This window comes from Bubalus bubalis, chromosome 12, assembly GCF_019923935.1.
Source record: "Bubalus bubalis isolate 160015118507 breed Murrah chromosome 12, NDDB_SH_1, whole genome shotgun sequence".
Taxonomy (NCBI): domain Eukaryota; kingdom Metazoa; phylum Chordata; class Mammalia; order Artiodactyla; family Bovidae; genus Bubalus; species Bubalus bubalis.
Genome location: NC_059168.1, coordinates 32,570,542 through 32,588,016, shown reverse-complemented (window position 1 = coordinate 32,588,016; position 17,475 = coordinate 32,570,542). Strand labels below are relative to the sequence as shown.

General features: G+C 37.4%; 2 protein-coding genes across 24 annotated transcripts in view; one reads left to right on the top strand and one right to left on the bottom strand.

Moving 5' to 3' along the window:
• Positions 1–17,475, top strand: part of NRXN1 (neurexin 1) — a 1,220,650-nt gene that overhangs the window by 397,431 nt on the left and 805,744 nt on the right. The window lies entirely within an intron of this gene.
• LOC102414114 (signal recognition particle 14 kDa protein-like) lies at positions 8,360–8,764 on the bottom strand. Its single transcript, XM_006078999.4, has one exon. It carries the CDS (start codon positions 8,729–8,731, stop codon positions 8,360–8,362), a length of 372 nt encoding a protein of 123 aa, XP_006079061.2. The 5' UTR covers positions 8,732–8,764.

Sequence of the window (17,475 nt, the reverse complement as noted above, 5' to 3'; positions counted from 1 at the left end):
TGTGACTTGAGAAAATTAGATTCATTGGGCAGAAAAAAAATGAAATGCTTTAAATAAATGTCATTAGCAGTTTGGAGGAAGGAAGCAAATTGCTCCTATAATGTGTCAGACCCTTAACCAACTGACATTTTAAAAAAATGTATTTGGAGTACTAGAAAAGATGGTAGAATTATATATATATATATATATATATGTATTTAGGAATATGGCTTGTAGAATATATCATATTAGCTGTGATTCACAATGATCCCTGAGATGGCATTTCAAAGAAGCAGATGATTTGTACAAATACCAGAGGCAACATTAATAATAACCCCCTTGTGGACTATTCCATGTACATGAAGCAAGTGTGGGCTTAAAAATAAAAGTGTGAGAGAAGGAACCTGCTTTTCTAAATATTGACCTGAAAAGGGGTATATCTATTTACAGTCTTTGACTAGGCTTTTTTCCATGCAGGTTTTTACAGCTTTGATATCAGGATTTAACAAAGAAATAATCATCTTTTGTCTGTGCTCAGAAAATATATTTCCAGAAGTCCAGTCTAGTCACTCAGTCAGCTGAGGTAAAAGATAATTCAGTGGCAAGTCCACCAGACCTATTGAATTAACTAAATTGGTTGTGTGACTGAATTAGGCCAGTAAATTTAGTCAAAACTGTAGACTTTGCAACAGAGTGCTCACACAAAAACCTTGAGTTGGCAATAGAGATGGAAATACAGTAGAGTTTCTTAGAGTGCTAGGAAACAGGAAGGGCAACCTAACACTTGTATCCTTGAGTTACAACTAACTTATTCCAGAGTCTTTCAATAGCCTGTACACAGGCATTGCCAAAGTTAAATTCTGGACGAGAGTATCAATTATACATTGGCTATTGAAAACTCTTTGAAATTCTGACCATGAGATTCTTCACAGAGCTAGAACAAAAAGTGTTGTGGGAAAGTCCCAAACTGACTGTTCCCTGCGCTTTTTCCTGCCTAGAATCTACTATTTCTAAGGCACCGGTTTTTAATGAGTGTTTCAAAAAGGAAAGACTGAAGGAGATACATAAGCTGTCATGCTTCTCCAAGGCTTGTTATACTTATCCTGCAAAGTTCTGCTGAGAGGAAAAAATGATGGTTCTACCCTTGGCCCTGATATTCATGAAGGGTGCCACACTGTTTCTGTTTCACTGCTCTCAAAAAATTCCCTCATTTTAGTCACACTTGCCGTGCCATGGCCTTTCATACCGAGTAGCAAATAATTGTTCAGTGCTTTTTTGCAGAATTTTGAAATGAATGAATGAATGAATTGTATCAGGGACTTATAAAGGATTCTTGTTTCCTCTTTTTACCTCACCAAACTTATCTTGCTTTTAAAGTCTCAGCGCATAACCTAAATGCTCCAGGCCAAGTTGAACTTGTACTTTTTTGAAACTCCTTAGCACTTATGTGTCCTCAACAATTGGTTATCAATTGGTATAAAAATATTAATTATTATTATTATTAAAGCTAACACTAAATGGTTAGCATGTGTACTGCCATAAGCACGTTGTATGTGTTATCTCTTTTAATTCGCTTAAAAACTGGAAAAGTATCATGTTGTTCAGTTCAGTTCAGTTCATTCGCTCAGTTGTGCCCAACTCTGCAGCCCCATGGACTGCAGCATGCCAGACCTCCCTGTCCATCACCAACTCCCAGAGTTTACTCAAACTCATGCCCATTGAGTTGGTGATGCCATCCAACCATTTCATGCTCTGTTGTCCCCTTCTCCTATTGTCCTCAATCTTTCCCAGCATCGGGGTCTTTTCAAATGAGTCAATTCTTCGCATCAGGTGGCCAAAGTATTGGAGCTTCAGCTTTAGCATCAGTCCTTCCAATGAATATTCAGGACTGATTTCCTTTAGGATGGACTGGTTGGATCTCCTTGCTGTCCAAGGGACTCTCAAGAGTCATCTCCAACACCACAGTTCAAAAGCATCAGTTCTTTGGCACTCAGCTTTCTTTATAGTCCAACTATCACATCCATACATGACTACTGGCAAGACCATAGCTTTGACTAGGTAGACCTTTGTTGGCAAATGTCTCTGCTTTTTAATATGCTGTCTAGGTTGGTCATAACTTTTCTTCCAAGGAATAAGCATCTTTTAATTTCATGGCTGCAGTCACCATCTGCAGTGATTTTAGAGACAAAAAAAATAAAGTTTGCCACTGTTTCCACTGTTTCCCCATCTATTTGCCATGAACTGATGGGAATAGATGCCATGATCTTAGTTTTCTGAATGTTGAGTTTTAAGCCAACTTTTCACTCTCCTCATTCACTTTCATCAAGAGGCTCTTTAGTTCTTCTTCACTTTCTGCCATAAGGGTGGTGTCTTCTACATATCTGAGGTTATTGACATTAATCCCGACAATCTTGATTCCAGCTTGTGCTTCATCCAGCCCAGGGTTCCTCATGATGTACTCTGCATATAAGTTAAATAAGCAGGGTGACAATATACAGCTTTGATGTACTCCCTTCCTTATTTGGAATCACTCTGTACAGGTACAAAAATTGAGGCTCAGAGAAGGCAACTTGCCCAGTATCACAATGCTCGTAATTAGCAGAACTGAGAATTAAACCAAGTCTATCCTATGACCTAATACTCTTTACTACTAAGCTATCTCACCTTATTTTGGGTACTTTCCTTTTTTTCATTAATGCATATTGTCTTCTTGAATAGATTTCAAGCTTCTTAATTCATTTGTTATCCTGCACAGTGCCTTTGATAAAGTGCTAACCACAATACAGGTCATAGACACATACTTGATTTATTAATTATTAATATTCTTAGCTGCTGCTAAGTCACTTCAGTCATGTCCGACTCTGCACGACCCCATAGATGGCAGCCCATCAGGCTCCCCCATCCCTGGGATTCTCCAGGCAAGAACACTGGAGTGGGTTGCCATTTCCTTCTCCAATATTCTTAGCTAATTGCACTTCTTTTCATTTTTATTATTCCTCCGACAATAGTCCCTAAAAATTCAGATTTCTTAAAGAATGGTGTGTTTGAGTTCACAAATAAAGTGTATTTGTGCCATGTTAATTTTAAACTTGTGTAACCTTAATAACAAAAGTGACTCATAGTTTAATTGGTAAATTTTTTGAGATGATGTATAAATATTGTTTGTATTGCACTGGAGTAGCTTGAGTTAACATATTTCACTGTTGTCCCAAAAGCAATCTTCTAGTTTATCATCACTTCACCGGCCAAATGCAAATGCTTATTTTTTCCTAATTATGCTTCTTATAGAGACAAGCCAAACCTAGTTAATTTCCTGAAACAGCATAAATTTAAATTATGCTTTTCTCAAAAGCAGTGGTAGTCTAACACAACAAATTATGTCATTCTTGAAATCTGTCTGTTTTTCTATTATTGACTAGTAGCCCAAAATACTGAAGCAGACTGTTAGAAGCAAATAGTATTGCCAATCAATTAAAACATCTATTGATTCCCAAAATAGCATTTGTGGTATATTATAGGACTGCTGGACTACTTCATTTCTTTTTTTCCATAGCTAACCTTTTTTTACTTCAGATTCAGCACATCTAAAATTAAACTCATTATCTTTGCTCCAAAATATATCCCTCTTTCTTTATGTTCTCCTATTCATCCAAGCCAGAAACCTGCAAATTATCTCAGCTTTTACCCCTCTCATCTACATATATAATGATCACAAAATTCTGCTGTTTCCCCTCCAAAATACTCTCAAGTCTCTCCCTGTTTCTCCATGCCACTGCTATAGCTAGACCTGTCATTCTTTGGCTGAATCTTTATAATATCCTCCCAGATGACGTCCCTGACTCCTACATTGTCTCTTTCTCATTTTCCACATTTAGTAAAACTCAAATGTGATTGTGCTTGGGTCAGTCAGTCATGTCCAACTCTTTGCAACCCCATAGGCCCATCAGGCTCTTCAGTCCATGGAAACTCTCCAGGCAAGAATACTGGGTGGGTTGCCATGTCCTCCTCCAGGGAGTCTTCCCAACCCAGGGATTGAACCCAGATCTCCCGCATTGCAAGCAGATTCTTTAACTGTCTGAGCCACAAGGAAAGCCCAAATGTGATTATGTCACTCCAATTTTAAAAATCTTTCCATATATCCCTGGGGCCTAAGAATAAATGCCAAACTTCATGGCAGAGCACAGAAAGTCTCCTTGGTTTGGCCTCAGCCCACCTGTCATCTGTTGTGTTCTCTAAAGAGAATGCTGATCCCTCCATTCTACCTTTTCCTTTTCAGACCACATCTCCAAGAGTTCCTTACTCTTCTCTAAGTGCCAATATACCTTGTATACATCTTTCTGAAGGCTTTTATTTTCCATTATTATAATTAGTTATTTACCTGTCATTTCTATTAATTGGTAGGTGTGTCTTCCTTTACATAAAATATGTGTATGCTCATTCGCTTCAGTTGTGTCTGACTCTTTGTGGTCCCATGGACTGTAGTCCACCAGGCTCCTCTGTCCATGGGATTTTCCAGGCAAGAATACTAGAGTGGGTTGCCATTTCCTCCTCCAGGGGATCTTCCTGACCCAGGGATTGAACCTGTGTCTCTTGTGTCTTCTACATTGGCAGACAGGTTCTTTGCTACTAATGCCACTTGGGAAACCCCTAATAAACAGTAGATGTTTAGTCAGTGTTGAATGGATGAGACTACTTCTTTATATGCTAGCATTTTCCAACAAGTCCCTTTTTCTAGAAAACAATTTTCTAGTTATGAATTTTCATGCAGAATAAAGCTTCTGATCTATAACAGAAATGTATTTTAGAGCATCTAACCTCAGAAATAGGCAGATCTGAGAGCTAAGAGCTAGCATAGTTTCTAAACTACTCTTAATTTTAATTATTGGCATTCTCTTCATTTTGTTTTTTCAGAAGTCACGTTGCCTCACCCTTACTGCCTACTTTGTGACGTATGCAGATATGTATAGGTTCAAGAAATACCAAGTAATAAGCAATTCATTTTCCAATTTAATAAACCAGAACCAAACAATGGTCGCGTTATATTAGATGTGATCTAAATGTGTTGCTTTGCAAATATAACGATATGTTTGAATTATAAATACATAATGATGCTTACAAAAGCATGTTTGGTTTAATATGATGTTTTTCACGAGTGTTCTTCTATTTCAGGGGCCCTCATGAAAAAGTTTAATTGAATACAGCCATCTAAAATATATTTAATAAACTTAAATGATAATAAGCCAACCACTTTTTAAATAAGTACCATGTAGACAGTATAGGATTTTATCCATGACAGCTGGGAAATTCAGCTGCATACCATTTTAGTTTCACTTAATGAATTTTTTTGAATTTCTATTAGTCAAACTATTGATATTCACATTTTACTCAAAAGAAAACTGAAATGAGGAGGAAAGCAAAACTTCGGAGTGGATGTCTGAAACACTGAATTTCCACATTTCTTGTTTTAAGACCTCTGTAACAAATTCTTTGCTCTCCCTCAAGGGATTCAAGTTCAGTTTAAAATTAATTATCAAGTTAAACAAGCATATGACTCCTCTTGAACATAGCAGTTAAAGAGCAAGGTAGAAGTGTAAAAGTATGATTACATTTTAATGAAGCCATTGTTTATAGATTAACTTGAGTAATTACGTTGCAATTTAAAAAACAAGCAAAAAGAGTCACAGAAAATTTCCACTGCACTATGAATTGTATTTCTTTTAACATTAATGGTTGAAGGTATAGCTTAATATTGGTGGTAGAAAGGACAGAGGACGGACAGAGGTGGCATGCTACAGTCCCTGGGACATGACTTAGTGAATAAACAACGTGCTCAACAAGACAGAAGGAGCCGATAAGAAAACTTTACATTGCTGTTAGAAAATCAAATTATTTACATTCCAGAGATACACTATGAATAGTCAGTAGACATTAATGGCTGTTATAGCAAATTATGGTTAAAACATTTTCAAAATTAATGTATCCATCAATGAGTAATATGAATAATCATAAAGAGATGTTATTCTCATTGATATCTACATGTATTTTATATTTTAGGTTAGGCACTAACTTAAATATTTATAATTCAAGTAGAAACCTGAACAATACAAAGAATCAGATAAAATGTAAGAGTAACACAAGACACACAAAGAGAACTTTAAATCCTAATGAGCACATTCTGTCATTATTATAATTTTTTTTTTAATTTGGGTCTTCCTGTCAAGAAAACAGATGAAAAATTGTCATTCTTCTTCAAAGTTTTATTGTGCTAGAGTTACCACATGTATACTGGCAGCTAAAATTCTGGAGGTTTAACAAAATAGCAAAAAGTGTAGAAGGTTAAAATATACTGCTGAATCAGCAAAGCTCCATTTAACCATTCATTCTTTGTTTTTGTAATTAAATTGTAACTTCATATTGGAATACAAAAGTTTTTCCCCAAGGCCAGCATGCTTTCTTCTATAACAAATTATACTGCAGGTTCTTACTATTGATAACTTATATTTAGTTACAAGATGTGCATGCAATAAGCAAAATATGGTTTATGTGACTTAAGGCATTGTGAACACTTAATAAATTTGGTGTAATGAATATTATCAGGAGAAAGAAATGATTTTAAAATAATAAGTTGTTTATATAACATAAATCAAAAAGAATATAAGGTAATTATATCACAACAAACAGTGGAAAATTCATAAGAGATGGGAATACCAGACCACCTTTCCTGCCTCCTAAGAAATCTATATGCAGGTCAAGAAGCAACAGTTAGAACTGGGCATGGAAAAACAGACTGGTTCCAAATCTGGAAATGAGTACATCAAGGCTGTATATTGTCACCCTGCTTATTTAACTTATATGCAGAGTACATCATGCAAAATGCTGGGCTGGATAAAGCTGAAATCAAGATTGCCAGGAGAAATATCAATAATCTCAGATATGCAGATGACACCAACCTTATGGAAGAAAGAGAAAAACTAAAGCGCATCTTGATGAAAGTGAAAGAGGAGAGTGAAAAAGTTGGCTTAAAACTCAACATTCAGAAAACGAAGATCATGGCATCTGGTCCCATCAGTTCATGGGAAATAGATGGGGAAACAGTGGAAACAGTGGCACACTTTATTTTTTTGTCTCCAAAATCAATGCAGATGGTGACTGCAGCCATGAAATTAAAAGACGCTTACTCCTTGGAAGAAAAGTTATAAACAACTTAGACAGCATATTGAAAAGCAGAGACATTACTTTGATAACAAAAATCTGTCTAGTCAAAGCTTTACAGTGGTCATGTATGGATGTGAGAGTTGGACTGTGAAGAAAGCTGAGCACTGAAGAATTGATGCTTTTGAACTGTGGTGTTGGAGAAGACTCTTGAGAGTCCCTTGGACAGCAAGGAGATCCAACCAGTCCATCCTAAAGGAAATCAGTCCTGGGTGTTCATTGGAAGGACTTGATGCTGAAGCTGAAACACCAATACTTTGGCCACCTGATGCGAAGAGCTGACTCATTGGAAAAGACTCTGATGCTGAGAAGGATTGAGGGCAGTAGGAGAAGGGGACAACAGAGGATGAGATGGCTGGATGGCATCACCGACTCGATGGACATGGGTTTGAGTAAGCTCCGGGAGTTGGTGATGGACAGGGAGGCCTGGAATGCTGCAGTCCATGGGGTCACAAAGAGTCAGCCACAACTGAGTGACTGAACTGAACTGATTTCATTTTACTGTTTTCAGCAGCCAGAAAATCTAAATTTTAGTTAGAAAATGGGGAAAAAAATGAAATATTGTTTTCTGTTCAAGTAGCCAAATAGATTAAAAACTGAAAGAATCTATTGTTTTCTTATACAATATGCAGAATATAAAGTATTTTTTCTATCATTACTTGGTTTCTATAGCAACTTAAAAAGTTTTATGCTCACAAGAAATTCCCCAAGATTTGTTTGCATTGTCAGGAAAAAAAAAATTTTTTTTTTTTAAATAACACAACTTTTAATAAAATTGTCAGGTTTCAGTTCCAGTAAACCAAAAGACAGGGCCTCAAGCCTATTCATAATCACATCATTCCAGAACGAGAAGCTATGGCTAGAAACTTTTTATGGGGTAGGAAAAAGAATAAAAGTTGGTCAGCGCTGATAAATACAGGTTAAATAACACACTGCTCTTTACAGATGGCTACAGAGTCTGTAAACTATTATCCAGGAATATACAGCCGTCCAACACAAACCACTTAGCCAGATCTAAGATAAACTGGCTCCTTGGAACTACCCTGTAAACACTGCAGCCCTTCTTCCATCCAAAAATGACCCTAATCTCACATGAAAACAATCATTATAAGGGAATCAGAAACTCAGCTATGTGGCCAAAAATAAAAACCAAAGGAAAAACAACAATTCACTGGTTAGTTGGTGAAAGCGCGAAAGCTGGTGCCCTCCACTGCGCTGCTTTGCTCTTCTTACTCTTGCTCTTTTTGTCCCTCTTCTTCAGCCCATCCCTGTTAGCTCGCAATAGGTTTGAATAAGCCATCTGAAACTTATTCACTTCTTTGGAGCTCACCACAGTGCTGATCTTCTTTTTCCCATCAGTAGCTCTTAACAGACATTTGTTGTCTGAGGGCTCAAAGCCCTCCACAGAACCCTTCTTTGGAATGGGTTTAGTTCGGCCATCATACTTCTTCAGGGTGATGAACACGCTGCCTGACAACCGGCACTTCTGGAAGAGCCTAGTCAGCTCTGTCAGGAACTGTTCACTCTCCAGCAGCACCATCCTGGCGCCTCTGGCTCTGCTCCGTCAGCACAAGCCCCAAGCTGCTGGAGCCGGAAGTTTCTCAGGAAAAATTTTTAAAAAGAAAGAAAATAAATCTAAGATTTTTAGCAATCAGGTCTTTTTAGATATGTTTCAGTTATACATTTTGAATTATGAAAAAATATACTGTTAGAGCAGATAAGTTATCATAAACTGAGAAGGGCATATCACTTCTGAAATATTATTGATAAAATTCATAACTTCAATCTAATCATGAGAAGACATCAGGCAAATCCAACTTGAAGAATGATCTACAAATTAAGTGATCAGTACTCTTCACAAATCAGGATCCTTGGTCCACCTAAGGGGACTAGGAAACACAACAAGGTGGGAGACTGGATTGGGTTCTGGGACAAAATAAAGATATTTTTGGAAAAACTGGTAGAATCCTATAAAGTGTGTAATTTGGTTACGCATACTGAGCAAATGTTATTTTCTTTTGCTAACAGTCCTATGATAGTATAAGATATTAATGTTAAGTAAAGTTGAGTGGAGAGAATATGATCTTTCTCTGTATTATCTTTGCAGTTTTTCTGTATGTCTAAAATTATTTCCAAATTTTAAAAAATCATTATTTTTATATTGTGTCCTGCTGCTGCTGCTGCTGCTAAGTCGCTTCAGTCATGTCCGACTCTGTGCAAAACCATAGACGGCAACCCACCAGGCTCCTCTGTCCCTGGGATTCTCCAGGCAAGAACACTGGAGTGGGTTGCCATTTCCTTCTCCAATGCATGAAAGTGAAAAGTGAAAAGGAAGTCGCTCAGTCGTGCCCGACTCTTAGCGACCCCATGGACTGCAGCCTACCAGGCTCCTCTGTCCATGGGATTTTCCAGGTAAGAGTACTGGAGTGGGGTGCCATTGCCTTCTCCGATATTGTGTCCTACCTTATAGTAAAAACAAAAGTCCATACCCATATCATTAAAATATATTATTAATATAATGGAAATACATATATATATATAGCGTTAAAAATTTGGAAAAGCCCTTGTAAAAAATTTAATCGCCTTTTTTTAATGATAAAGGAATAATTAGTTAATATTCAAATATGAACATCTTCCTACATAATTTTATAGAAAATTTATAGAACATGCCTGATGTTTTCTCATCTCAAACCAACATTTAGGAGTTGAATAGTCATAAGTGTAAGTAAGTGAAGTTGCTCAGTCGTGTCTCTTTGCGACCCCATGGACTGTAGCCTACCAGGCTCCTCTGTCCATGGGATTTTCCAGGCAATAGTACTGGAGTGGGGTGCCATTTCCTTCTCCAGCGGATCTTCCTGACCCAGGGATCAAACCCGGGTCTCCCTCATTGTAGACAGACACTTTACCGTCTGAGCCACCAGGGAAGTCCTATTGAATAGTCATAGAACACCTGTATTTATTCTTTGATTTATGTTGCAGTGCTCTTGTTAAAATTATATTTTTGCCTCAATAAATACACTAACATAGGATAAATTAAAAAAAAATAGTTGAATTCATTAAGGTAATGCTGACTATATATGTACAAAATTATTCTTAAAATTTTGAGTAGAACAAGATTATGTGTTGAAAATTTGATTTTCACATTATTTTTCCCTTTTGAAACAGCCTTGAGAATTGTGGTAGCAGCAGCCCTTTTGTAAAAAGTCCTAAACTGAGGTCTGGTTAATTTAGTGTATTTGAGTAAACTCCCAGCAGCCAGTATGCTTTTCTGTGAAATCACTATTTGTGTTTGTTTCTCTGTTTATAAACTGAGGTTCCTCTATTAATTTACATTGAGTCTACACTGGAAAGCCATGCTGATAAATTTGATGATGGATAGGGGATGGAAATTTTAAAAACATATCAGAAGTGCTTTGTTATATAGTAGTTAAATCAAGTGGCATTATTATCCAAAATAACTATCATGAAACTTGCTATAGATTTATTGTCAAATGTCTTCACCCTAATTAAATGATTATTTAACAGTTACCTTATATCTCCAAGTGAGGGCAATGAATGATGATGGTGGACAAATCCTATCAAGTTTAAAATATCCTATGAAAAGATAATTTAGTTTTTTTTATTTTTGATATCACTCTTTATTTCTATTAAGATGATGATTTCAGAAAAGAAATTTTATCTGAAATCTTTCAGGGATTTTTCACAGCCTTAAATAAGATAAAGCTTAATCTCCCTAATCTTGCAAAAAATTCAAATGTCTTGTCACTACTTCATTTAATAAACATCTACACTCTGTTGTGTTCCAAATCCCATGGCTGTCACTGGAGTACAAAGGGAGTGAGATTAGGCCTGTCTTTCAGGAGCTAACAGCTCACCAACATCTACTTCTCACCATATCTCTGGGTGAGCCCTTTTCCAGATTAGCTGGACCCCACTTGAGAGTCTGCAAGGAGATCAAACCAGTCAATCCTAAAGGAAATCAGAACTGAATATTCATTGGAAGGACTGATGCTGAAGCTGAAACTCCAATACTTTGGCCACCTGATGCAAGGAACTGACTCATTGGAAAAGACCCTGATGCTGGGAAAGATTAAAGGCAGGAGGAGAAGGGGATGACAGAGGATGAGATGGTTGGATGGCATCACTGATTCGATGGCCATGTGTTTGAGCAAGTTCTGGGAGTTGCTGATGGACAGGGGATCCTAGCATGCTGCAGTCCATGGGGTTGCAGAGTGGGACAGGACTGAGCATCTAAACTGAACTAAACTGAACTGAACAGAACTGAACTCTCTTTCCTGATGGCCACCACTCCCTCCTTCCCACTTTCCTGCTTAACTTCCTTTCTTCTCTGTTCCCACGCATCCTATTACATCCGTCACCTGGACATCTTGCATCCCCAAACCATCACAGTCCACAGCAATCTCTATTTCTACACTAAAAAACTCCACTTGCACTTCCTGCATGCAGTGGTACCCTTATGTTTGAATCTATCATAGCTTCTCAACAAGTCAGCACTCCCAGCATAGGAATCATCCCTTCTTTTTCTGTCTTTGCCTTTCCAGCAATAGCTGCTGGGATCCACATGGAATCAATTTTATTTTAATGTATGGATGAGAGCATCAGCATATGAGTCATTCCACAAGACCCAAATATTTTTTTATTTGATCTTTCTCGTGTTTACCTCCTCCTTCCTTTCTCACACCCCCAAAAAAACTCTTCATTATGAAACTCCCTCCAGAAATTTCTATTTCATGCTGATAGAATTCTAAAGCATGAAACCAATGATAAGCCTGTCCTGTGGCCAGGATGATAATAAATCCCTGCACTATCAATGCTCTCTATGCTTTCCAACCCTTTTCACATCAGGATGCCCAAGAAAATGATGATGTTTGAATGGCACATTGAAATAAATAGGAAGTTGTTTTCCCCTCATTTACCCAGCTGCTCCAGGACAGAGGTATTGATATCACAGCACCACTGTCCAGTTTTCGGTACAGCCCAGCTCACTGCACCAATTAACTGCATAGGGTGATTGCAAGGCAGTATATCTTCTCAAATCCTCTAGGCAGTATTTCCTCCTCCCCGATGCATGCTATGCAATTACTGTTTTTGTATTAATTTTGAAAGATATGAGTATTTGAATTGAGGATATCCTACGGTAGTGCTTTAATAAGTTTGTAGAATGTAAGTGAAAGTGAAAGTGTTAATTGCTCAGTCATGTCCAGCTCTTTGCAATCCCATTGACTATAACCCGCCTGGCTCCTCTGTTCATGAAATTCTCCAGGCAAGAATACTGGAGTGGGTAGCTATTCCCTTCTCCGTGGATCTTCCCAACTCAGGGATCAAACCTGGGACTCCTGTATTGCAGGCAAATTCTTAACCATCTGAGCCACCAGGGAAGCCCTAAAGATTGTTAAGAAAAATTGTCCACACATTGATTCTATTTTTCAACTTGTGAGTCATCCACTTAAGCTCAAAACAAAAGAGCACTATTTAAGCAAGGGAGTGCTTGAGATGAACACTTTATTTCTCTATTTTATTGCCCTACGTAGCTTATAGAGTGTCCTCAATGAAAACACCAACAAGACACTTAATTGACAAATCAAACACGACCCCAGATAACAGTAAAGAGAGCTCTCAGTTGAAAAAGAAGGAAATTGAAGTGTTAGATGTTGTGTTAACTAACAGGACTAAAATTCTATCCAGAATTCTTTGCAGTTCCCTTTTTTTCCTAAAAGATATCTTACTACTCAAGGATAAACTGTCATTAGATTCTTGCATTCTTGCATTCTTACTTGGTTCAAGGCATTTTGTAATACCAGAGACTATATAAAATGTAAAGATATTTTGAAAACTATGTTTTTCTGAAAAATTTTGTATAAATAATGACAAAGGTGATAATAAATGTTGTGAATGGGACATAACTAATTTTAGAATATGATTTCAAAACTCTGGGAACTTTTAATGTAGTTGTACAGGTAAGATATGCAGAGATGCAGTAATAGCTAGGAATATGAGAGTAGTTACTGATGACACCAGGGCACCCTGGTGACTCAGTGGTAATGAATACAACTGCCAATGCAGGAGATGCAGGTTTGATCCTTGTGTCAGGGAGATCCCCTGGAGAAGGACATGGCCACCCACTCCAGTATTCTTGCCTGGGAAATCTCATGGACAGAGGAGCCTGGCCATCTACAGTCTATGGAGTTGCAAAAGAGTCAGACACAACTTAGCAGCTAAACAACATCCAGAGATGACACCGAGATATATTCATGAAGATTAGAAAGAATACAGTGGTTTAAAGAAGGAAAATAACATTTATAGCAAGAAGTAACAAGGAAAGATTCTCAGAGATATTAAAATGTGAGCTGAGTAATGCAAAATGAATATGAGGGGGGAATTCAGAGCTTAGATGTACCTCAGTGCACTTCTCTTGATTATCCTGTTTATATGACATTCTATCCTCATTCTTACAAATTAGCAAAATAGCCACCAGCTCTATGAAGGTATCAGTGCTTATAAAATGCAGTTTATTTTGTGGCAGTTGAAACATTGAAAAAAACTAAAAATATCTTCCTTCTTCTGTGAACGTGTATAACCAATATTATGTCCATCTAAAAATTTGAAACCCTTCACTCACCCAGTGCTATTTGAAACATTCTCCTAGATGTTAATAGGAGAGAATGTTGTTATTTTACTTCTCCGAAGATGGAAATTGTGAAATTGTCCCTGATGAATAGGAAACTATGTTGATAACATGCAATTAAGATGGGTCATCAGATAAAGAAAAGTGCTGTTTACCTGATAGAGTTAAATATCCAAAAAGAGATAACTTGTCTTAATTGTTTCTGGATTTTTCTGTATTTCACACACACACACACGTGTGTGTGTGTGTGTGTGTGTGTGTGTATGAAATATATACGCATATATTTTTTTAGTCTTTAGAATAAAAGCACAAATTTATAATTGGTTAAACTATTCCAATTGCTGAAACATATACATTACCATAAGTAAAATTAGACAGCCAATGGAAATCTGCTGTATGATGCAGGGAGCTCAAACCGGCGCTCTCTGACAACCTAGAGGGTTGGGATGGGGTGGGACGTGGGACAGAGGTTCAAGAGGGAGGGGATGCATATACCTAGGGCTGATTCATGTTGATATATAGCAGAAACCTACGCAATATTGTAAAGCAGTTATCCTCCAATTAAAAATAAATAAATAATTTTTTAAAATCCCATTTGCTTTTGGAGAATGAAAGAATATTAAACAAGCTAAATCACATGAAAGTAAAACAAACAATTTTTTTTAGCTATTTAAAAATGACTTCATTTTACACTAGCGACACAGCCTTCTTTTTCATATACCCTCACCATGCCTCTCACATACTTTCTAAACCTGGAATCTATAAGTCTATTAAATGCTCTTCACACACCCAGAAGATAAATACATAAATAAATCAAACCATTGTCTTATGCTCTGAAACTTGGATACTGTTTGCATTTTTGGCCTAGGGTGCTGGCGCAATAGGTCTAAAATATCACAGCCACTACTACCATTGATACTTGAAGCAGTTCTGATTATTCTTTAGGCTTAAAAATGTATTCTGAATGATCTAGCCTTTTATTTTTTTATCTATGAATGTGCTACTTTTATTTATAGCCTTTTGTTTTTAACTTAATGTTTGGGAGATTAATAATGTGCTTTACCTTTTTGTCTTTCCAAATGAATGATTTTAGCCCTAATTAGCTCAAGGTTCCCTATGGCACCTATTTTTCTGATTGGAAAATAAGATTTATTCAAGAGTAATGCAAAGAGGAGAAAAAAAGTACAGGTATCCCCTAGTTTTTGAAGGTTTGCTTTATACTATCTTATTTATAGAAAAGACCTACAATAGTACATGATTTTGCTACCTGAAAAAAAAAAATCTGAAAAGGATTTTCACTTTTAGAAGAAAAGGTAAGAAGTGAAAATAACATTCAGCATTTGTTTTGCAGTGAACTGATACAGAGGCAAGGATATCTGGGCAGGGAGAATGGCACCGGGCTAGCTCCTTCCCAGAAACTACATTGAGCATGTCAGCATCTAGATGCTATAGCTTTGTACTGTGTCTGTGAGGATCTGTGTGATATATATCTTTTATTCTATGCCTCCATTAGCCAGCTGTGTTGTAAGGTGATAGCTTCTTCAACTGACACCATTTCTACTTTGTTGAGTTTTCATAGGAATGATCTACTTTCAGATAACAGAGGAAACCTAAGTTTCTAACATGTAAACATAATTTCAAAATAAAATGTCCGTCTTGTAAATAACCCCAACACAATCATTTATTCCAGTGAAGCAGATAAGGCATATATTATCATGCCACTGCCAAGTGTTGGCAAGCTCATAGAAGAACTGGAACTCTCACAACACTGCTGATGGGAATGCAAAATAGTGTAAGCACTTTGGAAAATACTTTGGCAGATTTTTAAGAAGTTAAACATATACATACCATATAGTTCAGCCTCTCCACTCCCCAGTATTTTTCAAGAGAAATGAAAGCTTACTTTAGTGCAATGGCTTGTGATTGAATGTTCACAAACACTTTAATTGTAAGAGACAAAAACTAGAAACAGCCAAAATATCTGTCTATGGTGGATGGATAAACAAATTGGGATATAACCATATAATGAAATAGTATTAAGCAATGAAAAGGAATTGACTTTTTTTAATTGACATATAGTTGATTTATAATGTTAACTTTTGCTGTACAGTAAGGTGATTCACTTATACATATACATACTTTTAAAATATTATTTTCCATTATGGTTTATCATCTGTGTGTGTAGTTGCTAAGCTGTGTCTGACTCTTTGCAACCCCGTGGACTGTAGCCTGCAAGGCTCCCTTGTCCATGGGATTCTTCAGGCAGGAATACTGGAGTGGGTTGCCATTTCCTCCTCCAGATGGTTTATCATAGGAGATATATATATATATATATATCTCCTTTTCTGGCTGTGCTGAGTCTTTGTTGCTTTGTGCAGCTCTCTTTAATTGCAGATAGCAGAGGCTGCCCTTTCTTGTGGTGCATGGGCTTCTTGTAATGGCTTCTCTTGTTGTGGAGCACAAGCTACAGGCATGCAGGCTTCGGTAGTTGAAATATGTGGACTCAGTAGTCGTGGTTTGTGGACCCTAGAGCACTGCAGGCTCAGGAATTATGGCCTATGGACTTAGTTGTTCCAGGGCTTGTGAAATCTTCCTGGACCAGAGATTGAACCTATGTTCCCTGCATTGATAGGCAACTCTTATCAATTGTGCCACCAGGAAATTCCCTATCGTAGGATATGGAATATAGTTCTCTGTGCTTTACAGTAGGGCCTTGTGTTTATCCATTCTATGTATAAAAGCTTACATCTACTAACCCCAGGCTCCCATTCCATCTCCCCAGCAACGCCCTCCCCCTTGGCAACTACCAGTTTCTTCTCTGTGTCCGTGTTTCTGTATCCATAGATAGGTTCATCTGTGCCATATTTTAGATTCCACATAAAAGTGATATCATATGGTACCTGTCTTTCTCTTTCTGACTTACTTTACTAGGTATGATAATCTCTAGTTGTGTCTATGTTGCTGCAAATGGTATTATTTCATTCTTTATATGGCTGAGTAGTATTAAAAAGAAATTGACTTTTGATGCACATAAAAACTAGGATGAATCTCTAAATAATTTTTCCAGTGACTGTATTAGTTAGTAGTTGCCAGAGAAAAAGAACCAATAGGCTATAGTTATAAATACAGATTAGAGTAGGGCATGGCAATCCACTCCAGTATTCTTGCCTGGAGAATCCCATGGACAGAGAAAACCAGGTGGGCTACAACCCTTGGGGTCGCATAGAGTCAGACATGACTGAGTGACTCACACACACACATAGATACAGATATATGAGCAGATTTAGTATGGGAATGGATGACACAATTATAGAGGCTAAGATATGTCACTATCTGCCATCTGTAAGTTAGAGAACCGGGAAAACTTGTGGTATAATTCAGTCTGAGCCTGAGAACCAGGGGTTCCAGTGTCTGAGGAGAGGAAGAATATACTAGTTCAAGAAGAGAAAAAAAAACTCACCCTTCCTCCGTTTGAAGGCCTCAAAGGTTCATGCCCACTTGCATACCCTGGTGAGGGCAGGTCTTCTTTACTCAGTCTTCAGATTCAAATACTATTCTCTCTGGAAATACCCTCACAGACACACCCAGAAGTAACATTTTACCAGCTATCTAGGCATCCCTTAGGCCAGTCAAGCTGA

Coding starts and splice junctions, on each gene's coding strand:
- LOC102414114 (XM_006078999.4), bottom strand. CDS start 8,731: ATGGTGCTGCTGGAGAGTGAACAGTTCCTGACAGAGCTGACTAGGCTC.